Source organism: Prionailurus bengalensis, chromosome D4, assembly GCF_016509475.1.
Source record: "Prionailurus bengalensis isolate Pbe53 chromosome D4, Fcat_Pben_1.1_paternal_pri, whole genome shotgun sequence".
NCBI lineage: Eukaryota > Metazoa > Chordata > Mammalia > Carnivora > Felidae > Prionailurus > Prionailurus bengalensis.
The window spans coordinates 16,860,611-16,888,208 of record NC_057359.1 but is presented as its reverse complement, the minus strand read 5'-3'; the positions used below and the strand labels follow the sequence as shown (position 1 = coordinate 16,888,208).

The 27,598-nt window shown below is 39.6% G+C and overlaps 1 protein-coding gene across 1 annotated transcript in view; it reads left to right on the top strand.

Annotated features, from left to right (window-relative positions):
• The window catches only part of CARNMT1 (carnosine N-methyltransferase 1), a 43,937-nt gene extending 16,339 nt beyond the window's left edge, over nucleotides 1–27,598 (top strand). The window contains 6 exon segments of the mRNA XM_043566956.1: nucleotides 11,723–11,863; nucleotides 12,821–12,924; nucleotides 12,927–12,998; nucleotides 15,232–15,345; nucleotides 23,940–24,043; nucleotides 24,945–27,598. Of these exon segments, the coding sequence (XP_043422891.1) occupies nucleotides 11,723–11,863; nucleotides 12,821–12,924; nucleotides 12,927–12,998; nucleotides 15,232–15,345; nucleotides 23,940–24,043; nucleotides 24,945–25,046 (637 nt within the window). The 3' untranslated portion in view covers nucleotides 25,047–27,598.

Below are 27,598 nucleotides of genomic sequence, written 5' to 3'. Positions count from 1 at the left end.
AGGCGCCCCTCCTCAGTACTTTCTTCTAAGAGTTTTATAGTCTTAATTCTTAAGTTTAGATCTTTGATCCGTTTTGAATTCATTTTGTATATGGTATAAGGTAAGGGTCTAACTTCATTTATTTTTTACATATGGATATCCAGTTTTCCCAGCACCATTTCTTAAAAGACTGTCCTTTCTGCATCCAATTGTCTTGGTTCTGTTGTTGAAAATCAATTGACCGTGTGTGTGAGGGTTTATTTCTGGGCTCTCTATTCTCTTCTATTCTGTTGGTCTATACATTAGACCTTATGTCAATGCCATAGTATTGTAATCTCTGTAGCTTTGTAAATTTTGAAGTCAGGAAGCTTAAGTCCTTCAGTTTATTATTTTTCAAGGTAGTTTTGGCTTTTTGGGACTCCTTGCAATTCCATATGAATTTCAGAATCAGGTTTTCCATTCTTGTGAAAAAAAGGTGTTGGAATTTTCTTAGGGACTGTTAAACATGTAGATTGGTTTGGATAGTATTGACATCTTAATGGTGTTAAATCTTCCTATCCATGAACACGGGATGTCTTTCTATTTATTTAGATCTTTAATTTCTTTCAGCAGTGTTTTGTAGTTTTCAGTTTTCAGTGTACAGGTCTTTTTTTTTCCCCCCTTGGTTGGATTCCTTCCTTAAGTATTTAGTTCTTTTGGATGCTATTATTATAAATGGAATTAACTTTCTTAATTTTTTCTTTTGGATTGTTCATTGCTGGTATATAGAAACACAGCTGATTTTTATGTGTTGATTGTGTGACCCTGCAACTTTGCTTAACTTATTAGCTCTAGGAGCTTTCTTGTGGATTCTTTGCAATTTTCTAATATACAGGTTCGTGACATCTGCAACTAGAGATGGATTTTTACCTCTTCCTTTCCCATTTGAATAGCTCCGGCCAGAACTTCTGGTACAGCATTGAATAGCAGTGATAAAAGGGAGCATCCTTATCATGTTCCGGGTCTTTCTTTCACTGTTGAATTTGATGTTTTTAGCTGTAGATTTTTCATAAATACCCCTTATCATTCATTATGAGGAATTTTCTCTCTATTCCCAGCGTCCTGAGCGTTTTTATCAAGAAAAAGTGTTGCATTTTATCAAATACCTCTTCTGTGCTAAGTGAAAAAATCCTCCCTCTTTCCTTTGTTCTATTAATGTTATGTTACATTGACTGATTGTCTTATATTGAACCACTCTTGCATTCCTGACATAAATTTGCATTTGTTCATGGTGAACAATCCTTTTAATAGTTGTTGGGTTCAATTTGCTAATATTTTGTTGAGGATTTTTACATTTATAAAAAGGGTATTCTTGATCTGTTCTCTTTTTCTTTTGTGAAAACTCTTGTGAATTTTCTTTTTCTGTGATGTTGTTACCTGATTTTGGTATCAGGATAATGTTGGTGTCGTAGAATGAGTTAGGAAGTGTTCTTTACTTTTTGGGGAGTTTGAGAGGAAACGGTGTTCATTTGTCATTAAATATTTAATGGAATTCACCTCTAAAACCATCTGGTCCATGGCTTTTCTTTATTGGGAGACATCTTTACGTCTTTGACTAGGGAATATTGAGGTGGCAATGTTGAAATATGCTTTTAATTTTTCTTTAAGATATGAAGTCTTCTTCCTCAATAACGTTTGTTTTGAAAACTGAGGGCTCAAGTTGGAATAAATAGCTAAAAATCACACAGTTGTTAAAGGCTATCTTTGTTTACTTTAATACATGCTACAGATTTTCTTATCCTGCATTAGGATAACAGTTGGTTAAGCATCCAACTCTTGATTTCAGCTCAGATCGTGATCTTGCAGTTCGTGAGTTTGAGCCCTGCATCAGGCTTCATGCTGATAGTATAGATCCTGCTTGGGATTCTCTCTCTCTCCCTCTGTGTCTCTGCCTCTCCCACATGCATTCTCTCTCTCTCTCTCTCTCTCTCTCTCTCTCTCTCTCTCTCTCAAAATAAGTAGATTTAAAAAAGAATTATGATATAATCTCTCATTTCCTTATTTTTCATAAACAAGTGTTTTCAATTTTATGGACTTTTATAAACATTGATATATTGTAGATCATATTGTAGGATGTTATACTCATAGTTTCTAGTTGGTGCTGTCAGTGTATATATTCAGTGCTCTGCTCTAAAAATAATACATAATAGCTGAATAGCTTCTATAAACATAAAATCCAGGTATTTCTCAAAATTCAAATTATTTCTGTATTTGAAAAGTAGGTTATGAAGTGAGACTCTTTATAATTGGAATGTACCAAATTTTGGGTATTTTTGGAAAGCTAAATGCCAAATGCTTATGTCAGCATCATTTCTAGCACTTTCGACATGACTTTGTTCATACTCATTTAGTCACGATCAATGAATCATGTATATTACCGTGCTGTCCAGTCAGTATAACAATGTCAGCTATCAGGCGCCTGGGTGGCTCAGTTGGTTAAGCCTCCAGCTTCGGCTCAGGTCATGATCTCATGGTTTGTGGGTTCGAGCCCTGCGTCGTGCTCTGTGCCGACAGCTTAGAGCCTGGAGCCGGCTTCAGATTCTGTATCTCCTTCTCTCTCTACCCCTCCCTTGCTCATGCTCTGTCTCTCTCTCTGTCAAAAATAAATACAACGGTAAAAAAAAAAAAAAAAGCTTTACGATAGGGCTTGCCATTGTTAAATTTCCTGGTGAACTAATACAGAACATTATTTTGCTGTTATCTGTCTACTATTATTATTACTATTTCTACTGAAAGATAGAATGTGGACTGGTGAGAAAAGGATGGATTAACTCTTAATGATTGTAATCATTTATTTTAAAATAAAATAATAATTAAATGATTTTGATTTGGTAAAACATATCACAGTATTCAAAAATTTAAAAACTTAACAGGATTTAAAGTCTCTTTCCCATAACTGTTACCCAGCCACCCATTTCCCTTCCCTGAAAGTAAATAATATTATAAAAGTAGACTGGTGTATTTAAACTTTGAATGGAGTGTGCCAAAGTATCTGTCAGCCTTCTTTTTTTTGTGCCATTCTTGAACCTGGTGAGAACCTTTCATTATCTTTTCCTATGTCATTTGTTTTTCTTGTTTAATGTAGGTTGGTTTCCTTATAGTTGGTAAGATGAGCTGTCATAGAACCTTAAAAACATGAAGCTAATGAAACAGTAAAGTCAATATCTGTATTAAAGTCATAACTTTGCCATAAAAAAGTAAACCCCTTGTCCTTGGAAGGGACATTAATACAGCCCTTCAGAATCCAGGTTGATTCTTAGCTCAGTCCTGGTCAGCGTTGAGTCTCGGATAAATTTCCAGGCCCCTATTTATGCCACAGCAAGCACATGGGAGTTTGATGTCTTCATATTTCAGGCTGGATTTGACTCGAATTTATGTCTGCTTGGGTTCTTTCTTTCTTTTTTTTTTTTTACATTTCATTTCAGATATTCTACTTTTATTCAGTCTAAACAAAACTAGTATTGGCCAATAGCAAATTTATCAAGGCAAAAAATTTAGTTTTAGATAACAAGTCTGGAGGAAAAAAGCTCTTGTACTTCACTCTGTACACTCATTATTGGTTTTACTCATGATTAAGTAATTATCACTCATGAAGAAAAAGAATTTTACTGCCTCAAAGACTAAAAGAACACTTCTTCCTCTTTTTCAATTAAAAAAAATTATTGTGGGACAGCAAAGTCAAATTTGCATTTTATAGAACATAAATTACCAACAAGGTCCTGACCTAGTAATCAAAAATTAAATCTCAAAATTTAAAACCAAGAAAGAGGCTAAATTACACACATATTTTGACCAAACAAATTCTGGAACATTTCCTAAATAAAAAGTAAGCACAATTATTACATTCCAGGTTTCAGAGAAGAGGCATTAAGGATTCATGCCATAAGTTTATTTACACACATATTGAGTATGTTGAATTCAAGAGTTTGATCCATTTTTCAGAGAGACTGCACTTCTTAAAATGCTCCTTTTCACATCTGTTTAATGGATTAATTAAAACATCCTTATTTCTTTTTTTTTCTTTTTTTTTTTTTTAACGTTTATTTATTTTTGAGACAGAAAGAGACAGAGCTTGAATGGGGGAGGGTCAGAGAGAGAGGGAGATGCAGAATCTGAAACAGGCTCTGGGCTCTGAGCTGTCAGCACGGAGCCCGACACGGGGCTCAAACTCACGGACCGCAAGATCGTGACCTGAGCTGAAGTCGGATGCTTAACCGACTAAGCCACCCAGGCACCCCAGACGTCCTTATTTCTTAAGCAGTTGGTGTCTTACTATAAAAAAAAAAAGTGCAGCAAATCCAGGTCCAAAGTACGTAGTCATCATAACAAGTAACCGCCACTTGTTTTCCACTGAAAACGGCAAATTCTTCCCTGGGCCCTCCTCATTCATAGTGGCTCCTACGGACCACAGAGGTGGTGAATCTCCGATGCTCTGTCCCAACATAGCGCTGTTGGAAGTTCTGCAAAAGCGCAGCACCCCCAGAGATAGAAACGACAGCACCAAACCAAGTCCTCCTCTTTTCACCACCTTGTTCCCTGGTGTGTCGGGTTCTTTCTTTCTGAAATTTTATTTATTTATTTATTTATTTAAAAAAAAATTTTTTTTTTTCAACGTTTATTTATTTTTGGGACAGAGAGAGACAGAGCATGAACGGGGGAGGGGCAGAGAGAGAGGCAGACACAGAATCGGAAACAGGCTCCAGGCTCTGAGCCATCAGCACAGAGCCTGACGCGGGGCTCGAACTCACGGACCGCGAGATCGTGACCTGGCTGAAGTCGGACGCTTAACCGACTGCGCCACCCAGGCGCCCCTCTTTCTGAAATTTTAGTGGAGGCTTTTTCTAACTGCGCCGTCTCTAAAAGAGAATATATTTAGATATGCATAGAATTAACTATGCCTGTGATCATTAAAATGTTTTTTTCCTATGAAAACACACTTGTCATGAGTTGGTCCAGTTTGTCTCTGTTTAGAGTTTTTATTTTTATTTGTTTGCTTAGAGTTTTTAAATGCCTGAATTTACAAGCACAAGCAGCTTTGGAGCCACAGATTGACATGTGTACTGGGGTCTCTGTTCATTAAGGAAATGCTGTTTAATTGTGCCGGATGCCAACCATTTCAGTAATTACTAGCTTCTAGTCTGTTTAGGGTTTAAATAGACTTGGACTCTGCTTTAGTGAGCAGTTGCTCATTGAAATTAGCAATGTAATTTTAAAGCTTTTTCTCAAATACGAACATAAGCACAGTAACATTTCAGTTGGTGGTCTGAACTGAATGGATGGAGAGTTTTAATTTTTCAGGTGACTATCTAATCATTTAATCATTTGAATTTAAGAATTTTATGCTATAAAGTTTATAGCTGCTAAGGAAAGAGAGTCTTGAGTCCTGAGATGAGAAAGCACAGCCATGTGAAACTGTATTCTCTTATGAATTCTGAAAACTGTCAGACTGTATATTTAGGTCCTAATTTCATTAGCCCATCCTAGTTTAGAAGAATTTGAAGTGGTATTTTGTTTGTGTGTGGGAGAAATCTATCATGTCTGCAGTTCACTCCGAAGAGATAACAGGTACACAATTGCCTAGTTGAATATATTTTTGTCTCATATAGTTGGGCATTAGGATGAGCTTTAAAGAAACCTTTTTTCTACTTAGATTAAAATAAGGACTATATAATTTATGAAAGGATTCTTTTAGCTAAAAGAAACCATTTAAAACGGGAAAATAGAGGAAATGTAGACTGCCAAATAATGCAAGAGTAGAGCCTGAAAATTTAGATATACCCCTCATCCTGAAAGCCCTCTTAGGCCAAAGACAAATATTTCAGATGTCTTTCAAACAAGATCTCAAGCTCTTAAAATTCAGGATTTCAAGTGCTTACAAATCTAGAGTAATATCTCAGTGGGAAAACAATGTATACTAATAACCCAGTAGAAAAATAGTGTAAATAGACAGTACACAGAACACGAAATACAAGGAACTCCATCTCCTAAGAATATGCAAATGTGAAAAACACACTAAGATGCCATTTACACACTAAGATGCCTATTACAATGCAAAGTTTAAAATTACATAACTTTTTTTTTTTTTTTTAATTTTTTTTTTTAAATTTTTTTTTTTCAACGTTTATTTATTTTTGGGACAGAGAGAGACAGAGCATGAACGAGGGAGGGGCAGAGAGAGAGGGAGACACAGAATCGGAAACAGGCTCCGGGCTCTGAGCCATCAGCCCAGAGCCCGACGCGGGGCTCGAACTCACGGACCGTGAGATCGTGACCTGGCTGAAGTCGGACGCTTAACCGACTGCGCCACCCAGGCGCCCCTAAAAATTACATAACTTACTGAAGACCTGAAGAAACCTATAGCTTGCTGATGGAAGAATAAATCAGTACAATCTTATGGAGGGCAACTTGGTAATATTTAACAAAATTTTAATGTTTATCTTTTGACTCTTAAAATTCAATTTTGGGGAAGCTTTCTACAGATATATTTATTCCTGAATGTGAAAGATCATTTATGCCAAGGGTATTAATTTTAACATTATACTAACAAAAGATGGGAAAGAATGGAAATGTCCTTAGTAGATTTTGATACATTATGTTACAGTCATGTAGTAGAATACTTATTCAATCATAAAACAGGTTAAGGAAGCTCTGTGTAGGAGTAGGAGAGAGGTTCCCGACGTGTAGTGTTGGGATGGCAAACTTCTTAAAGGGCCAGCTAGTAAATATTTTAGGCTTTTCTCTGTTGTTGGGGGACACAGCCACAGACCATATGTTTATGTGTATGACTGTGTTGCAATGAAGTCTTATTTACAGAAATAGGTGACTGGTCTGTGGGGCATAGAAGAACTTGGAATATAAACTATAACAGAGGTATGAAGTGCTGAGAGCACTGGGTAGTGAGTTCAAGCTTTGCCTGGGATATTTGGGAACGACTTCATAGATGAATGAGGTAGGTGATCATTTAAACTGAGTTTCTGTGGGTGTGTAGAAGCTCTGAAGATTAAGGTGAGGAGGAGGTGTTTTCTGGAATTGGTGAGGAGTTGTTTGATACGTGGAGTTCTGTGTTGAGAGTGGATGAAGAGGTAAACTGGGATCATATTTTTTTTTTTTTTTTAATTTTTTTTTTCCAACGTTTATTTATTTTGGGGACAGAGAGACAGAGCAGAGGGGCAGAGAGAGAGGGAGACACAGAATCGGAAACAGGCTCCAGGCTCTGAGCCATCAGCCCAGAGCCTGACGCGGGGCTCGAACTCACAGACCGCGAGATTGTGACCTGGCTGAAGTTGGACGCTTAACCGACTGCGCCACCCAGGCGCCCCTGGGATCATATTTTTGAAGGGGCTAGACATTAATGGGGTTTCTGACCCATTTTCTACTTCGAATAAAAAATATTTGAATGCCTACCTCTGTTAGACCTTTAAATTTTGCCATATTTACTTCAGGGCCTTTTTTTTTTTTTTTTTTTTTTTTGCGTGGGTTTTTTGGCATATATTTTGTAAAAGAAACATTATAGACACAGTTGAAACCGTGCCCTGCAAACCATGCTGAGTATATATTCTTATCTCTTTCCAGAGATAATAGCTAATATGAATTTGTTACTCTAGCCTTCCGACATTAACTACATGTTCATATACCTTTATAAACAATATATTTTATTGTTCTTTATATTGTAAAAGTTCAAAGAATCGTTTGTGGTGTCATTTCACAATTGGCTTTTGCTCAAAATTGTGATTTTACTATTTCTATGTGTGGATCGGCCCCGGTCAATAGAAATAAAATGCAAGCTGTATATGTTATTTTAACTTCTGTAATAGCCACATAAAAAGTCACAGGTGAAATTAATAATATACTTTAATAGCCCAGTGTATCTGAAATATTATTTCAGCATATAATCAGTATGTGAGATTATTAATGAGGTATTTTACATTCCTTTTTTATACTAGATCTTTGAAATCTGGCATCTGTTTCACACTTGCAACACCTCTCAACTTGGACTAGCCACGTTTTAAGTGTTCAGTAGTCGCAAGTGGTTAGTGGCTTTTACTGTATTGAACAGAGAACTGCTACAGTTCAAGCAGGACGGAACACTCCCAAGTGCTTGAAAGTTGCGCGCGCTCCTGACCTCCAGGGGTCATGTTGACCCAAGAGAAAGTCTTTTGTGTTTTGGAACTTGCTAATCCTGCAGCCGCAGCACAGAAATCATTCTGTGTGCAATAAAGGAAACCTCTCTCAAGAAGAGCAATTACTGCTGCTGATGGTTGGAGCACGGAGCGCGGGACAGGCACGATGCACGGCCTCTTTAGACACGCAGGGGCCCCTGCCCTGTCCTTACAGGAGTACGCTCTTCATTCTTGCTTGTCTGGGGTAAACTGCTGAAACTTTTCCTGCTCTTCTCAGGGGTGCCACATTGGTAGCAAACATACTGCTTCTCCATAGTCGGACCTTAATAAGTAGGTAGACCTGTTAGCTTACATTTCTTTGCGAAGAATCTCCAGCAGCATCATTTGATTATTGAGCCCCATGTAATATGCCTCTATGCCTGATTTTCTAAGTTTTAGCCAAGGTTAAAGTCACCTCACCCCAAAGTCTGTATGTAGACTTCTAGTTCTCTTATTTTCCGCAGAAATATCTTCATTGAAATGCTGTAGAGTTGACCTGGAGTCCTAGCGGAAACTGCCTTTTAGCATGTTTTAGTTTCATACACATTAAATTAGAGACACTTCCCATTATGCTGTTAGTATCCCTCATATAATAACCCAATGGAAAACAAATCTAGCTAAGGACAAAAATGTAGGGAAAAATTCTCACCATGTCATTCATTGCTTTATTTTTGACTGTTTTTTCAATTCTGTGGCATTTATTTTAATGTGTCTTTTATATACCCACGGAAATATATATTATATAATAGATGGATCTATCATGATCTCTGCTCTTAGTCTGGGGCCTTGATATAGTCTGCATTGCATGGCTTGATAGCTTTTTAGTAGTTTTATATGGCACTTTCTGCCACAAGGTGGGGGTAGAGAGTTCTATAGGCCTTTTTAGGTAAGGAGAATTTGGTCATAAAGTTTAGCTTTCCATAAGTTAACAAAATAATTGTCCGGCACCATTGTTAACACAACTGCCCCTTAGGGTTAGCAGGATTTCTAATTTCTTCATGGTAATATTTTACTCAGCTCATCAGCCATTCAGAAATTATTAGTGATTATTTTTTATAACAGTTTACTCTATGAATTTACTTCCATATCATTTACTTTTTGTTGCATTACTTCGCCTTTTTTTTTTTAAATCTAAGGTGAGAACGGTCACTTGGGAAAAATGCATGTTTTGATTGGGCATATAGGAACTGAGAAAAATAAAGAGGTAATTCTGGGAGAGTAAGGGTTTTGGTGGATCTGATAGGGAGTGGAAATGAGAGAGGCAGGCCTGGGTGAGGTGTCACAGTGGCATGTCCTTTAAACAAAGGGTAGCAAAGAGTTCTATGGCTTGTAGTTTTACAAATTCTGATACTAAAAATATGTATATGCTTGTTAGATACTGGTGCAGGTAGGTCTACACCAAGCGAGAGGACGTTACCCATTCTCTTCATTAGAAATGTAATCAGGGGCGCCTGGGTCAGTCAGTTGAGCATCAAACTTTGGCTCAGGCCACGATCTCACGGTCTGTGAGTTCGAGCCCCACGTTAGGCTCTGTGCTGACAACTTGGAGCCTGGAGCCTGCTTCGGATTCTGTGTCTCCCTCTCTCTCTGACCCTCCACCATTCGTGCTCTCTCTCTGTCTTAAAAATAAATAAACATTAAAAAAAGAAAAAAAGAAACGTAATCAGAGGCACCCGGCTGGCTCAGTCAGTAGAACGTCTGACTCTTGATCTTGGGGTTGTAAGTTCGAGCCCCACGTTGGATGTACAGATTACTTAAAAATAAAAAAAAATTTAAAGTTTAATCTATAAAGTCAATTAAAAATTAAAGTGTTGGGGTGCCTGGGAGGGTCAGTTAGTTGAGTGTCTGATTGTTGATTTCACTTCAGGTCACAATCCCAGGACCATGGGATTGAGCTGCGTATCAGGCTCTGTGCTGAGCATGGAGCCTGCTTGGGTCAGTCTCTCTCTCTCTCTCTCTCTCTCTCTGTCTGTCTTTCTCTCTCTCTCTCCCTCCCTCTGCCCTTCTCTCCCACTTGCATTCTCTATCTCTCTAAAAACAAAACAAAACAAAATATTAAAGTGTTCACACATAGAGACATTGTGTGTAATCTGAAATAAGAAAGCATTTTATTTTAGTGAAAACTGTTCTGTGACCACTTGGCATCAGTTTGCTCATATCAAATATTAAAGAATGTCTATATCAGAATAAGCCTACTTGTCAGAAATGATTTTTAACAAATCTTGGTTGTGCCTTATTGTATATATAAAATTAAACAGTGAAACTAAAGAGACTTTGTTAAGGTTTTTATGCAAATACATATGTAATATGTTTCAGACTGGATGACCGTGGACAAATTCCCACGTTACTATATTTATAGACTGAATTGTCAAAAGCCCCATGGTTCTGTTTGTTTCTTCTTCATTTCAGAATGGGAAATGCTGAGGTTACCATATGGGCCACTAGTGAAAAGACCTGTTGCTATTTGGTGGCACACACCAAACTTAAAGACCATGTGGTATAAAGATTTAAAAAAGAGTTCTACATGGGGGTAGATTTGGAAATTGGATTTGTTTTTTTTTATGAAATTTTTTAATGTTCATTTATTTTTGAGAGAGACTGAGCATGAGTGGTGTAGGGGCAGAGAGAAGAGGGAGACACAGAATCCGAAGCAGGCTCCAGGCTCTGAGATGCTTAACCCCCTGAGCCACCCTGGCGCCCCTGGATTTGATTTATGAGCTAAATTTGGAGAATGCAGATAATAATGAAATTCCTTCTTAATTGACGTGATGGCAGCTGATGTCTATAAGATGCCATTTTAGTTCCCCTAGAGTTCTATTTGACTGGAATTTGACTGGAAAGTCCCTTGCTTTGCTAAGGCTGTTAGCCATTTGAAAGTGGATGGTGGGTCTTACGGTGAAGAGAAGTTGTGACTGTAGTGTGATGCTAATCGGTGGAGAGCCAGTGGTTTGGTGTGACCTGCTTGCCACTATCTGTGCTCAGTTAGGAGGCGCTTCCTCACTTCGCCCATGAGGACACCCTCCCTCCAGGTTCTTGTGCCGGCAAAATCCGTAGACTCTTACAGATACACCTAACACGTTAAAATCTACATACATTTTATCTTAGTCACACAAACCATTGTATTTGCTACAGACTTTAGAAATAATGTTTTGTTTTACTGTTCATGATAAAATAATTTTGTTCAGTCTTTGTGTGTATTGGGATCCCTTCCCTGGGGATAATTTGTCTTCTTGAGGTAGTTGTTGTTCAAGTGACAGCTACTTGGGAATATGAGTGTCTTTGTAAGTTTAGATATAAGGTGACTCCTTTTTTTCCTGAAAAATATTTAGAGCATGAAACCTTCATCCGATATCTGCACATGTGGTAATTCCTCATACTCTTATTTTTCATTTATGTTTAGAAGTACTTCTCAATTTTAAGAAGTCAGAGTCTTGAGTGAACTTACTGAATATCTAAGTATTTAGTTAATGTGGATTTTGTCTTTTTTTTTTTTTTTTTTTTTTTTCCTTTGAGGGGTTGGACATAATTGCCTTATTTCATTTCAGGGATCCTTCTAAAGTAAATATTCTGGTACCTGGTGCTGGACTAGGAAGACTGGCCTGGGAGATAGCTATGCTAGGTTATGCTTGTCAAGGAAATGAATGGAGTTTTTTTATGCTCTTTTCTTCCAACTTTGTACTCAACAGGTATTTAATTTACTTTTTGCTAGAAATAGTATTTTCTCAGAATCAGATTGACTTACCTATTTTTGAGCAATTCTGAATTTGAAGATAAATACATAGTGTTTGATTATATGTGTCATAATTGTTTCTTATATTAACATCAAGTTGCTGATACAAAATACCACTTTTAATCAGTTCCTAGTTAGCAGAATGTTGAAACAGGGTGGATGAGTGACTTTTTAGAAAATGATGAGATATCCCACAAAACAGAAATGCTTCCTGTGCAGAATTGCAAGACTGTATGTATGATCCGGGAAGGAGTGTTTTCTCTCTGTTCCCTAAACTTCTCCACCCATTGGTTTCTTTAATGGAATCAGAGTTCGGTGTAGCAGTCATAACTTCTTCCCTCAATCAGATTCTTATAAAGTGGCCAAGTATGCTCATATGACTGAGTTGGAAACATGTCTCAGAATTTCTGTGGCCTCTTTTAGAAATAGTGGAAAAGGATTGTTATTTTTAAAGCCAGAAGAGGTGCATTGGGAAAAAAGAACTAGCTGCCTTGTTTAAATAAATACAATGTTTGCTTGGTGGCGGTATGAGTTAGGGAGGGGTGAGAAGGTTAAAAGGAGACAATTAGAATAGTTGAGTAGCAAACGAAACCCATACCACTTTCTTGAGAAAATAGTGGACTGTGTTTTTACTTGAGTCTGAAGTTTGGAAACACATTTTTTAAAATGTGAGTGAACGACACATTTATATTTCTGAATTTAATTTTTTTCCTGTCTTTTAATTCATGATTGGTTGCTCATCTACATGTGTATGTGCATTTTCAGATAATTGGGGAGGGGTATAGTGGTAGCACTTTTAAGTATTAATGAGTTTTATAAGTAAACCTTCAATCAGATTATATTTTAGTGTTTAAAGTAGATTTTTTTGGTGAAGTCTTTAGTTAACAATGAATTTTATGCTCCTATTTTGCAGATGTTCTGAAGTTAATAAATATAAGCTTTATCCTTGGATTCATCAGTTTAGCAATAACCGGAGGTCAGCGGATCAGATTCGACCCATCTTTTTCCCTGATGTTGATCCCACAGTCTTCCTCCCGGTTCTAACTTTTCGATGACAGCAGGAGATTTTCAGGAGATTTACTCAGAATGCAGTAAGTCCAAAACAAGCATTTAAACGGTCTTGTCCTTTGTTCTAAATTTAATGAGCCAATTTTATACTAAGGCAGAGTTTTGGTCATTCACTCTGATAGTAGAATGTGAGGTATACTTCAGTGACAATTTAGGATATTCAAAGACATATGTAAGGTAATGATGGGAAATATAAAGAAGGGTAAGATTCCACAATTCAGAAATGTAGACTCTGTTGGGTCTATTAATATAAGATCGCATGTAAACAAATTTCAGTGAGTAATGAGTACAGCAAAGCTAAAAGTAGATGAGTGTGGGAAAGAAGTTCTTTGTAGAGAGAAGGCTGTGACTTCAAGAATAGGGAGAGACGGGTAGTACAAAGAGATGAATGAATAAGGTCATCGGAGATGGTGACACAGCCTGACTGGAAGGAAAAGAGAGGTTGGTTTGGGAGTCTAATGGTGGATGTGGCTAGAAAAGTAGGTTGGTTCCAGATTGTGGAAGACCTTTATAATCAGGTTATGAAGTTTGGACTTCACCTGGGCAAACTGTCGAAGTTTGAGCCAGCATTAGAGAAAAGGAGACGGTAATGGAGAGAGGGGCAAGGGGAAGTGGATTGGCAGTAAAAGCAAGAGGAAAAGTAGAATGCTGAGAGGTCGGTAAGGTCATTAATTCAACAGGTACTTTTCTGAGCACCTGCTAAGTCCCAGGTGTGTTGTAGGCATTGGAAAGAGAGCAGTGAGCAAAGCACAGTCCCCGTACAGGGGTTTCTATTCTGATAGGGAGTGAGGGGCAGTGACATGAACATTGTGACAAAGAATACTAAGGCAGGGTGACAAGGATATAGAGTGGCAGGGGAGGGGCTGCTGTTCATCGAGTTCTCAGGGAAGTCCTTTCCAAGCCAAACTTTAAAAAAATGTTGAGCAGAGAACCTCGAAAAAGTGAAGAGGCAAGCCATTAGATACTTGGGGGGGAATGTTGCAGAGAGAAAGAATGGCGAGAGACGGAGGATTCGCGGTGGGGAGGGCGCTTGTTCTGCTCAAGGAAGAGCGAGAGGCCGCTCGGGCTGGGGTGTAGTGGGCAGTGGGCACTGCGGTGGGAGGCCAGGTTGGGGAGGGTTTGATTGTACTCAGAGAGGTGGAAGCCATTAGAGGGATCGAGGTAGGTTTTTGTTTCTTTTTCCCTGAACTCTGACATTGGGAAAACCTGTACTTTGAAGGTGGAAAGAGTGAGATGGAAGATGTTGGGTGCTGGGGATAGAGAGCGAGGGCTCAGAATAGAGCTGAAATAATGGGAAACATCAGTTAGGCGAGTCCAGGAGACATTGTTCTGCAGCGGGATTTGGGAGAGCCGATGGTGACACGGGCCTCCTCGGTTGGATGCCTGCCTTTGTCGTGCCGGCATTTGCACGGAGGCCTGCCTTAGTTCAGCCTCTGTCCCTGTCCTGGGCCACAGCCTCCAAGGACACTGCTGTCCAGGGGGTTCACTTGGCTACCTGGCCCCCCTTTTACACCGGCCAGTATCCGGAGCACTGGCGGGTAGTTTGAGTATTTTGATGCCATTCATTTCTTACTTGGCAACAAGTGCCTACAGTCTTTCTGAAACTTGCCAGAATTGATGGTTAACATTGGCTTAAATCACAGTTTAAAGTTCAAATAACTGTCTTAATTGATTTGAAATGAAGGGTAGACATTGAGTAGATTATAAACAAAACTCTTACAAGTACCTTTTGGTAAAGATACTAGTAATATAGGCTATCGAAAATGGTTTCCAAGCTGATCATCAAATTCTTTCTTTTTTTAAAAAAACTTTTTTAATGTTTATTTATTTTTGAGAGAGAGAGAGAGAGAGAGCATGAGCAGGGTAGGGGCAGAGAGAGAGAGAGGGAGAGGGGCACAGAATCCGAAGCAGGCTCCAGGCTCCAAGCTGCCAGCACAGAGCCCGATGCGGGGCTCAAATCTGAGAACTGCGAGATCATGACCTGAGCTGAAGTCAGACGCTTAACTGACTGAGCCACCCAGGCACCCCGACTATCAAATTCTTAATAAAAACTTTTATGAATTGCAAAGTATCTCATAAATGATTGTTTGGTTCCTATAATTACACAGTTGATTGGAAGAGTTTAGCTTCTGTATTCCTCCAGTTAAATTAAATATGCATAGTCTCTTAAGACATAGCTGGTACATTTATGGAATTAATTAAAAGAAAAGGCAGAATAACATAATTAAATGTAGTAACTTGGTTTTCCTTCACTAGATACCTGGGACTGCATTGCTACCTGTTTCTTCATAGACACAGCTCACAATGTAATCGATTATATTGACACAATATGGAAAATACTCAAGCCAGGTGGAATTTGGATAAATCTAGGTAAGTTCCTCAGTATTTATTAGAATCTCATACAGTTATCTGAGTACTTAGAGCAATTCTCTGTTTGGTAATTTCACAGTAACCAGTGTTCACAGAGGTTATAGTTAGTTAAGTTGTACAGTATCCTTTAGATACTATCCTAGTCAGTCATGCAGTTCCTCTGAAAGCAGTGGAAACCCCAGAAGTTGTGTGTTCTCCTAGGCCGTTCTCACAGCAGTCCTCGTTTCAGAGAGTACAGTTATTACCCTGATAATCCTTCTCTCATCATCCCCACCCTCCCCTCCAGTGACAGCAATCTGTCAAGAAGGAAGTGCTCAAATGAAACATTTGAAAGAAAGCCCTTAAACCGCCCCCCCCAACTTTCTCCGAGGTACAAATACATAGTGGGAAAAGAGTAGATATGGTGATTTTCAGGACTGCCTTGAGTTTAAGAGAGAATATCGTTTCATTTATGCAAAAACCTTTTTACTGCATCCTACTACTAGGTGATGAATATTCCCATCCAGCATCTAGAGGAAGTTACCAGTTTTATCCTCCTCCTTTAAAATAAAGGGAGAATAATAATAGCAAGGTAAATAGACTTGTCTTTCTTAGTTAGATGTATAATCCATGTTAAGAAAGACATAATGGCTAGGGGCGCCTGTGGGCTCAGTCAGTTGGGCGTCTGACTCCTCATTTCGGCTCAGTTCATGATCTTACAGTTTGTGGGACTAAGCTGTGTGCTGACAGTGGGGAGCCTGCTTGGGATTCTCTCTCACTCCCTCTGTCTCTGTCCCTCCCCTGTTCCTGCTCTCTCTCTCTCTCTCAAAATAAGTAAATAAACTTAAAAAAAAAAATAGACGTAATGACTAGAATATAAAGATTTTCAAGATGAGGGTTATTATGTAACATAAGAGGACAGCTACACCTTGTTTGAATCCATGGCCTTCAGGATTGGTCTAGTTTTGTTGTTGGTTCTGTCGTGTGCTCTTTAAAAAAAAAAAATAATTTTTTTTTTTTAACATTTACTCATTTTTTGAGAGACAGAGACAGAGTGTGAGTGGGGGAGGGACAGAGAGAAAGGGAGATTTCAAATCTGAAGCAGGCTCCAAGCTCCAAGCTGTCTGCACAGAGTCTGATATGGGTTTCGAACTCATGGACCATGAGCTGATGGATCATGACCTGAGCTGAAGTCGGACACTTAACTGATTGAGCCACCCAGGCACCTCTGTGCTCTCTTTTTAGTGATTGGACTTGACCACAGATTTTCCCATTAGGACTAAGACTAGAGGCAGTATTAGGTCTTTTCAAATTTCTCTTTAGAATTTCATGGGGGCAAATGAGAATAGTTGTAAAATGTAACCATCATATGAAACAATTATCTCAAACCTTAGATCCTCTTTAAAAGTAGTCACTTCTTTAAAGCAGATTTCTTTAAAAATTTCCCAAGAAATGATTGAACTGTAATACAGTTGACCCTTGAACAATGTGGGCATTAGAGGGATGCTGATCCCTTGCACAATAAAAAATCTGCATATAACTTTTGACTCCCCCAAAACTTAACTACTAATGCCTGCTGTTGACCAGAAGCCTACTGATAACATAGTTAACACATATTTTGTATATTACATGTATTATATATTGTATTCTTACAGTAAAGGAAGCTAGAGGAAAGAAAATGTTATTAATAAAATTATAAGGAAGGTGGGGTCTGTGGGTGGCTCAGGTGGTTAAGCGTCTGACTTCGGCTCAGGTCATCATCTAGCAGTTAGTGAGTTCTAGTCCCGCATCGGGCTCTGTGCTGACAGCTCAGAGCCTGGAACCTGCTTCAGATGCTGTGTCTCCCTCTTTCTCTGCCTCTCCCCTTTTCATGCTCGCTCTCTCTCTCTCTCTCTCTCTCTCTCAAAAATAAATAAAAAAAATATTTAAAAAGTTAAAAAAATTATAAGGAAGAAAAAATACACTGAGTACATTAAGTTTCACTGGCATGTATTTATCAACACAAAATGTGTGTAAGTGGATCGGTGCAGCTCACACCTGTGATTTTCAAGGGTCAGATGTATTACCTACTGGATATTTGCTCACTGGGGGTTAGACGGTGTGTGAGCCACTTGTAAATACATTATTTAATCTGAAAACAGCCCTATGTTGAAATGGTATGTCTGCTGTCTTACAGTTGAAGAAACTGAGTCTTGCTTTTAAGTAACTAGCCGTGGGATCCTTGGGGTCTTTGGGGTCCTGGAGCTTATATATGGCAGAGACAGGCTCACAGCCCAGATCCAATACCTCGAATGCCTAACCAGCTAGCCCTCCGGCTCACCCTGGGTCAGTTTGTGACTTAGCAGTAGCAGTCATGTTATGTAATTAATACTTTTGACCCCAATTACTGAGACATGGTAAGGATTTGCGTATTTCCAAAGCATTGGGTTAAGTTTCACAGAAACCACTTTTCTGTTTGAACTTTTAATTGGTTTATTAATATTGTACTAAGTTATATAATAACAATAATTGTTTACAACTGCCTGGAATAAATACAATTGGCCCTGCCTAAGCATACTGTTTGATAAGAATGGATGTGCTGGGCTCTATTGTGATCTGTCCCAGGCACCAGAGGGAATAGGGCACATTGGTTAGTGGGAGGTCATTGAGGAGATCTTCTACTCTTCTTACCAGAGTTTCAAAACGATTCTGAGAATTAGAGTAGTGGAGAAGCATAGTCCTTAAAAATACTTGTTCGGAAGGTTAGTATTTTCCAAGTAAAATTCTTTTAACATATAAGCTGAGGGGCACCTGGGTGGCTCAGTCGGTTGGCAGCCAACTTCGCCTCAGGTCATGATCTCACAGTCCGTGAGTTCAAGCCCCGTGTCAGGGGTTTGACAGCTCGAGGCTGGAGCCTGCTTCAGATTCTGTGTCCCACCCGCCCTCTGCCCCAACCCCACTTGTGCTCTGTCTCGCTCTCTCAAAAAGAAATGTTAAAACATTAAATGTATAAGCTGAAGAATTGTAAAAATACTAATTATGTCAGGGTGCCTGAGTGGCTCAGTCAGTTGAGTGACGCTTGATTCCGGCTCCGGTCTCGATCACAGGGTTGTGGAATCCATTGAGCCCCACGTCACGCTCTGCGCCCAGCATCGAGCCTGCTTAAGATTCTCTCTCTCTCCCTCTGCCCTTCAGCCCCCTGCTTGTGCGCTCTCTCTAAAAAACCAATTGAAAAATAAAAAATAATAGTAATTGGCTCGGTGAATATACCAGTGATACTGGTGTGCTCCAGGTGTCTGTGCAGAACAGTGTTGTTCGCTTCTTAGGCCATGTGCTCGTCTTTTCCTAAGCGTAACTCTTACTGCTGCTTCTCCTATTCTTTCATCTGTCTGGTCCACATACCTCTGTTGTGTGCCACGCCACTCGGTACCAACTTGGGTACTTCGGAATCAAAGAGAACCCCCTGTCTTTTTCAATCCGTCATCTGCACAGATTTCCCCCAACCGGAAAACTGTGTGTCCTCCTTAGCCCTCTTCTTCCTCACCATCGGCACCTAGTCCACAAGTTGTGTCTCCTAAAGCTTCCTAATAGGTCTTGAACCTCTTTCTATCTCAGGGTTTCTCAGTGGCAGCGCCCTTGATTTTTGGGTCAAGATCATTCTTCATTTGGACGGGCAGAGAGGGAGGGCTGTCCGGTACAGTGCAGGGGGGTAGGGGGAGGGTCGTGCTGTACTCCACAGGGGGGCGGAGAGGGAGGGCTGTCCTGTACAGTGCAGAGTGGTGAGCAGCGTTCCTGGCTTCTGCTTACTCAGCCGCAGTGACACCTCCTCAGTTGTGACGACAGAAATGCAAAATCACCCTAGTTGAGAAGCGCTGCTCCAGTCTCCTGCTAGTTGAGGGCTCAGGCCCTCATCATTGCTTGCCTGGGTTATGCAGCAGTTCCCGGAGTGTCCCCCACCTCCAGGTTGTCTCCAACCTCGTGCCTCTTCTAGTTCTCTGTGTGGCCCCTGGAGTGATCTTCCCCGCAAGCCGATCTCTTGCTGTCCCACTCCCCACATAGAATTCCAGCTTTCTGGATAACCTGAACTCTTCAGGATTGTGCATAGTGCCCTTTGTGATCTTTGCTGTGTCTTGTGTCTTAGCTTCATTTTTTTTTTTTTTTTTTTTTTACCTCCCCAGCCTTGACCTCAAGTGCCAGCCCTCTGACTAGAAAGCCTTTTCTGTTTTCCCTCTGTTCTCACGTTGGCTCTTTGCTGTGTGCGCTCAACACTCAGCTCAGGTGATCCTTCAAGATGGAGTAAATTTTTGTTGTCTTCCTCTTTTATATTCTCGCAGAATCTGTGAGCATTTAACACAACGTCGTGTTGCCACCTGTGTTTTTGTTTTCCCCATTGGTCTCTGAGCTCAGTGAGGGCCAGAAGCTGTGCTTGCTCTTTAACCTCCCTCAGAGCCCGACAGTTAGTGGCTGTTTAGGGACTGTTCTGTGCATGAGTGTATTGTTTCACTATTTGAAAGCGGAAACAAAGTAATGGTAGAAGATCGGCTGCCAGGAGACATGACAAAGTGGCATTTATATGGGTAAATTTGTAACATTCCCATGGTTTTGGCTTCAGTCGTGTGGGCCTGGAAAATTAATTTTACGTATAAGCCGAGGGCGTATCAGCCCCTGGGGGGTGATTTCACACTCACCATGCTGCCCTAGACCAGAACATTCATAGGGAAGGAGTGCTGGGTGCATAACTAAAAAGCTATATTGGAAGTTAAATTATAACAAAGATATTGTCTACATTCTATGAAATCAGAGTTGGGAATATGGTTAATTTGTAAACTGTTTTAAGGGGGATTTGAAGTTCTCTGATCTTCCTCAGGTGAGGGAAAGCTAGTGAGGTTTTTAAGGGAACTGTTTACATGTGTCCTTGGGGAAACCTTTTGTTCAGTTTTTCATGCTGACCAGTGCTCCCTAAACGCATGATGGGTAATGTATTTTAAACCGTGTGCATGGGTGTGCATATGTCTGCACTGACACTTAGGTCCAGCACTGGAGGGCGGGCGATTAGTGAAGTGAATCTAAACTTCATCTGGAAGAATAAACAGGTGAAAGTTCTCAAAAGAAAGACCCACAGTCTTTTCCTTCCTACTGGGGTAAACCCATTTCTCCCTAAACACTTCTGACACATCTGGACACCAAATGAGGTGTTTTCCTCCACAATAAGGGATTCTCTTGGACACCAACTGGGTGTCCTCCAGTTTAAGTACTTCCTATGTTGTCTTCCTGGAGATAGTGTGAGATGCCATGGGTTACGGGTTTAGCCTCCAAGACCTCCGCCCCCACCCCTCCACACACTCAAATGCTAGTCGCAAACTGTCCCCTGTGCTTCTGACCAGCTGTTGGTCTATAGGCTGTAGATTGGAGGTTCTCTGCCAGAGACCAATATGTATATTTTCTATTATCTTACAAGCACCAAAGGAGAACTTTATAAAGTATAATGAGAGATGAGTCCTATATTTTAAGCATTATAAAGCTTGATATTTTTTAAACGTGGGAAATTTCCTATAAAAGGTGGGTATTTGACCCATTGCCTCCTTTACTCACTGAGACTTTGTTACAGTGACTGTAAAAATAGAAAAAAGCCTAAAACAATGACAGAGAATGGCAGGGATGCCATTAAGGGACAACAGAATGTAACAGTTTTTCAGAAAATACGGTAGGTGGATAAGTTTTGCAAAAACCAACCAACCAACAAATAAACAAAAAACAAAACACCAATGTGAACAGAGCTGGTTGACCTGGAATAACCCTGGAAAATGACTATCTGTGTGGAAGATCTGGTATGATCCTGGAACATGAGTGGCCATATGGGGAAAAACAGGAATTGAAGGTCAGCACATAGGGACCAGTTCATCCCTATGTAACCAAGTAACCAAGATGCCTCCCTTATGCCCATTCCAGTCCATGCTCAGGCAGAGACCAGAAATTTAATTTACTGGAAAAAGTGACTGGAAAAGAAGAAAATTTAAGAAGATGTGACCTAGTAGAGAGTAAGCGTGAGACACAGGACAGAAAAGAAGGAGACTGATTAAAAGTCTGCTTTGGAAAGCAGCCCGTGACTAGCACCCACCCTCGCCCACAGTACCTCCCTCCTTTCCTGCCTATAAAACTTTCTGTTGAGGTTTGAATGCCAGCTCTTTTGTTCTGGACAATTGCAAACCATGTTTCTGTAAGTGGGCATGTCAACAAAGCTACCACAAGCTTTCTTCTAGTTAATGTATAGGATATCTTTTTCTAGATCTTAAGTCCTTTCTTTGTTTCAGAAATGTCTTATAAACAGCACAGTTACATTTTGTTACCCAATCTCACTGTCTCTGTCTTTTAACTGGAACTTTTAGAACCGTAAAAATACAAATGGTTTAAATTAACTTGTCCCAGATTTGGCAGGTGGGTACCCCCTTCTCCTGTGTCCTTTGGACATATCCCTTTTGATATGTTCCTCCTTTGTGGAAAAGCCAGGCATTCTAAGCACATCTTGTACTTTCTCTGCCAGGCCCTGAGACAAGCCATTTTACCCCCAAAGATTCCTGGTTCTTTTTAATAGAGAACGGTATGTAGAAATGCTAGATTAATTATATTTGTAGACGTCTGAAATCTGCCCAGAGATATTTGTCGAATTACTATCTGTAATAGACTGTAAAAAATACAAACTATAGGGGTGCCTAGGTGGCTTGGTCGGGTAAGTGTCCAACTTTTGATTTTGGCTCAGGTCATATCTCATGGTCTGTGGGATTGATCCCCACCTTGGGCTCTACTCTGACTTTGCAGAGCCTGCATGGGATTCTCTCTCCCCCTTCTCTTTAACCCTCCCCTCCTTTCTCTCAAAATAAGTAAATAAACTTTTAAAAAATTAAACACAACTATAGTAGTTATCTTTGGGTGGTAAAATTACAGATGCTCACCTGTACATTCACTGCTATGCTGGGCATCATTGTGAAACTGAAAACATGTTCCTTTACTCATGTAGCTTGCAGTTTGGTTAAAAAGGTGCTGATTACATGAAAAATAATCAGTGAGCAATGCAACACTACATAAAATGAGTTTTACGGTGTGGTATATTGAGAGAGTGAGCAGTAGGGCTGGGAACTTGGAGGGATTATACTAAAACTTGATTCCAGCAAGGTTTTGGAGCATGGTTAAAGCTTGAGTTGGAAAGTTGGAGCTCTCTAAGTGGGACACAGCATGAGTAGAGGTACCATATGACCTGAGGGTGTAAGAATCATTGGAGTGGGTTCATTTAGATACAATAAAACAATATTGTTGGAGGCTCTTAAAATAATGGTGCAGAAACATCATACCCTTTAGAGCAGGACAGACTACAGTGCTCTGTGTGTTTATAAAAAGGCTTCCAAGGGTTCAGATGGTCTAGGACATAGAGCAGGTACTCAGTAAATGGTAGCTCCTGTCATTTTTATTAGTACTAATGAAACTAACAGGAAGTTAAGCTTGACAGAATAGTTTGATAGGGAACCATTGTTGTCTTCTGAAAAAGAGTAATAACATACATGTTCGTCGTCATTTTTTTAGTGTTTTATGTAAGGTTAAAAAGAGGAGCGGAAGAAAAACATTTGAAGTCTTAGTAAGTATGTTCCACAGAGTGATGAGCCGTTTGGGAGGAGAAACTGTCCTGTTATTCTTATTTCCTGTGATTAGCACATTGTGTGAGGCTTAGGGGTGGTGAGTTGGACCTGGGATCTATAGTTAACCAAATGAACTGGTAAAAAAAAAAAAACAAAAAAACAAAAAAACAAAACAAACAAAAAACCAAGATTGTTTAGTTTAGTCCTGAAGCATAACTGTTGAATGGTAGTGTTGCCTGGACAAGGCTGATGCATTGGGCAAAATGTGAGAGGTTGAAAGATTGAAGAATCTGGTTTGAATCAGATGATAGTTCCTTGGACATGTGGAATGAGAGGATAGTAAAAGGAGGTTGTCATTTTAAAAAGTTGGGATTACTGTCATTTACTCAGTGCCTTCTCTACACTGGGTGTACTGGATGTTACCCGTTAGATGGAGCGAGCCAGTGGCTTGCCCACAGGCACACAAGTAGTAAGTGTTGGAGCTGGGATATGAGCTGAGCACTTAAAAAAGCCAGCCCCAATGTCACCTCCTCCTTCCAGAAAGCCTTGCTTAGAACCTCCCATCGTACCCACACTCTCTCCCACCCAGGCTAGCTGGAGGACCCTTGTGTTTTCATGGGACGTCCAGTTTGTGGCTGCCGTTGGGCATTTACTTAAGGCATTATAACTACATTGTACCTTTGGAAGTTAGGGACCTGGCATTCCCTGATGCAGTTGCTCCTTCCGTCACAGGTGTAAGCGCCGTGATGTGGAGAATCACAGGGCAGCCCTGGTATACCAGAGGGACTCACTCCCCGGGAGTGCAGCCCCAGCACTCGAATGTCAGCTACTGGGCCAAAGTCTCAGGGGTCTGGACACGTGCCCTTGGCAGACGTAAACGTTCTTTACGTCTCCTTTTTATGTTCCGTCTACTGCCCGACTTCTAATTCAGCTTGGAGTTGTATCTAACACAGCAACTGGTGCATGTTTATATTTAAGTAATTCATTCATAATATCTTTAAACCATAGGTCCTCTGCTGTACCACTTTGAAAATTTGGCAAACGAACTTTCCATAGAATTGAGCTATGAAGATATAAAAAACGTTGTTCTGCAGTATGGATTCCAGGTGGAGGTAAGGCTGGAATGAAGTACGGCCACGGTTTCACTTCCAAAGCTTTAATCTTAGGACAGTTACAGGCTTTCACCTCTTCACCTGTGTTTTCATCCCTGAAGTGACAATAATACGCACTCAGCTTTTAGAATGATAAAGATTTGGCATAATGTATGTGTAAGGAGAAAACTATAGTCCTCCATGTGATCAGTCACCTTTCCGTAGTACGTGGTAGCTGACCATGGTCCTGGCGTCAGCTCCTGTAGACTCACAGATACCAAGTACGCTAGGGTCTGGACCAGCAGAGGTGGCAGGACAGGGGGTATCGTTCACTATATGTACTTTTGTAGTCTTCATTTCTTATGTGGGATTGTAAGATTGTATGATACTTTGACTTATGTTTTAATTGTGTGTTTATTTAAAAGTATTTCATTCATTTTAAAAATCAACAACAGATTCGTTCTTCAAAATAAGGAGAAGTTGGGGTGCCTAGGTGGATCAGTTGGTTAAGTGTCTGACTCTTGATCTCATGGTCATGGGATTGTGGGGCTCCACACTGGCCATGGAGCCTGCTTAAGATTCTCTCTTTTCCTCTCCTGCCTCTCCCCCACTTCTTCTGTCTGTCTGTGTCTCTCTCAAAAAAAAAAAAAAAAGAGAGAGAAAGAAAGAAGAGTAACGTATCAGTGATGTAGAGCTCAAGCTCTGGAGTTAGACCGGCTGAGTTGGAATCCCAGTTCTCCCACTTACTGGTGGTATGACCTTGAGCAGTCTGTTCTTTGTAAAGTTAGGATTACTAATAATGCCAGTATTGGGGTATCAGTATGTACTAAATGAGTTAATATGAGCTCCCGTCACTCACAAGCACTCAGGATCTGTGTCATCATCATGCTCATCACCATTCTGGTTGTTGTTTGCATTCCAGGTTGAAAAGGAATCTGTCTTGTCAACATATACTGTGAATGACCTCTCCATGATGAAATACTACTATGAATGTGTCTTGTTTGTGGTCCGTAAACCACAGTAATGTCCTCAAGTGGTATCAGCAGGAAAAAAGCTTAATAAGAGCAAATGCTGAAATAAACGACTCAAAATCAACTATCCCATCGACAGGACACAACCTCAAATCAGTGGTGCCTTCTTATTCCTAACAAAATTTAGAAATAGCGTCTATTTTCTTAATACGTCTATTGCTTTTTCAGAAATATACTATGCTGTGCATATTTGTACTACAAAAGTAAAAAAAGGAGGAAATGTCTTCAAGTATACTTTTTCCTTGAAGCCCAGAATTGTCTTTCAGTAGAAAAACCCATCTCCAGTGGTCTTCATGAAGCTGTCTATTGCCAAGTCCGCCATGTTCGTGACTACTAGTATTGAAGTCCCCCCCAAATCTTTCTGTTCTGTGTGCATTGCACATGGTACTTTTAGAAGAGTCTGAGGATCCTCTCTCACATTCAGCATCTGGAATTGGGACTTTTGTTTGCTTTGGACCGAAGCGATCCCTACAGAAAATGTGCGCCCTTTTATCATTCAGATTGTTTTTTTGCCAGCTCAGCTGAACTTGGGCATCAGACGTTTCATTTTTATGAAATGCTAAATTTAATAAGATCACAGGCCGGTAAAATGCATTCAAGTAACTGAGAAAGTGGTCTTTTGGGCACACTGACCTGAACATTATTTGAAAGCATACTCATCATGAATCGCTCTGAAATGTAGAAGGTCTCAGCACTCTTAAGTGAGGCACAAAAGCCTTTATGAAAGGTACTGCTAGGAAAATGGGGAAATAAGAATAAAATCTGCTCATTGGAAATGTCTGATTTTAAACTAGAAGTGAATACAGTCTGTCAGTGAGATGTTTACAATAATGTCTTTTCTTTAAATTACCTGGATTACAAAAGCACGCACTTTTTTTCGTTAAAAAATTAGATACGAGTAAAACTGTCATGATGGTATTACCGTGGGGAAATTTTGAATACGAAATTCAGGGATAAATTACTGCCCGTGGTCTGTCTTCAGTATTGTCAGCAGCAGCCGTTAATGTAATTTCAGATAACGCCAGTTTTGTTCCCTGATAGCTGGAGTTAAAAGAATATATGCTGCTTTAAATTTCTACCTCTAGCAGAATCTTTATTGGAGAGAGTTTTCCTTTGTATTTTTTTATGTTTATTGTTTTGTTTCCAGTAGCTTGGAAAGCAGAAATGACTATTAACCTTTTCTTGGAAAAAGGAAGTGCTCGCGTTGAATATTTCCACAGGTGATTATGATGGTGTTAAATGACCTCTGTGGCAATTTGAATTAGATAGACTTAATCTCAATAATGTGCTGTAGGATTCACGTCATGTTTTAATCGGAAAACCTCCTTGTGAATCTTTAGACCTCTTTTTGTCAGTTGGGCTGGGGGAGTCGACACAGTCTGGCATGTTACCGTTGGGAGCTTTTCTGTGTGCAGTAAGGGAGCTCTTGTTCCTGGAAAGGACTCCAGGAAAGCTATTTGACTTGCTAAATTATAGAAGCCTGTAGCCTGTTGAGTTTAAAAAAAAAAAAAAAGGAACAAAACACAAGTATTTCTCTTTGGTGCCCCATCCCCATACTTGGCAGATGTCCAGTTAATTAGAATTCTCATTAACTACCACCTGAATGAATTTGAAATTAATTTTTAGGGGAAACCACCCCCAAATTTTTGTTTATTTGTTTAAGAAAGAAAAAAACTAAAAGGATCCTAAGTATTTAAAAAATGCATTGAAAGGAAAGGAATGCATGCTATTTTTGAGTAATGTAGAAAGGCTTTTTATTCACTGACTAGTATTCACTTTTTTACTTGTATCCGAACACATGATCTTGTTTTTCTCATAGAGGCAAAAATGTGTTGACAGCAATGGGTTGGCTTTATTACTTAAAAGTTTTGGCTATCAGGTTTTATTCTTTAATAATGTTACTTATATTTCTAAATCAGAGCTTCATTTTAGTTAATTCTGAAATCAATTATTTCATTTGTTTTTAATCTCTCATATCATGACTACTGTTTTTCAAATGTTCTGCACAAATTTGCATCACTTTTTTTTTCCCTACTGCTTTTGTAGTTAATATATTCTAAACTTGAAAATTGTGTCAATCAGTAATAGAAGTGTCACTGGAGGATTTAATTTTATATTGTATGTAGTCCTAGCTACTAAAGTGTGTAAGCCTTAAAGTTTTGTGTTCTTTTTCCTTGCATTAGCCCTATACAGATGTTTCCATTCATTGCCATAAAGCAGGAGGAGATAGGTCATTGTGCTTGCTTTCCAACCCTCTCCCCCCTCCCCCCCCTTCCATATTCTGAAGTAGTGCAGGTTAGGGTCTGTTAATCAAGTGAGCAAGACGGGAAATGTGAAGTATGAAGAGGAGCTGTATAAATCACAGTATAAAATTATGAAGTTTGGGAACTGTAAGATGTACTGTATTTATATGTAATTCTCATTCTAAAAGTTGCCACAAAGGCTGAATTGGAAGCTTCATGTCTGCATGAAATTTCCTATATTTTTAACGTGTATGACGGACTTAATTTTTCTTGAATATTAAAGTTTGCCAATTGCTACGAAA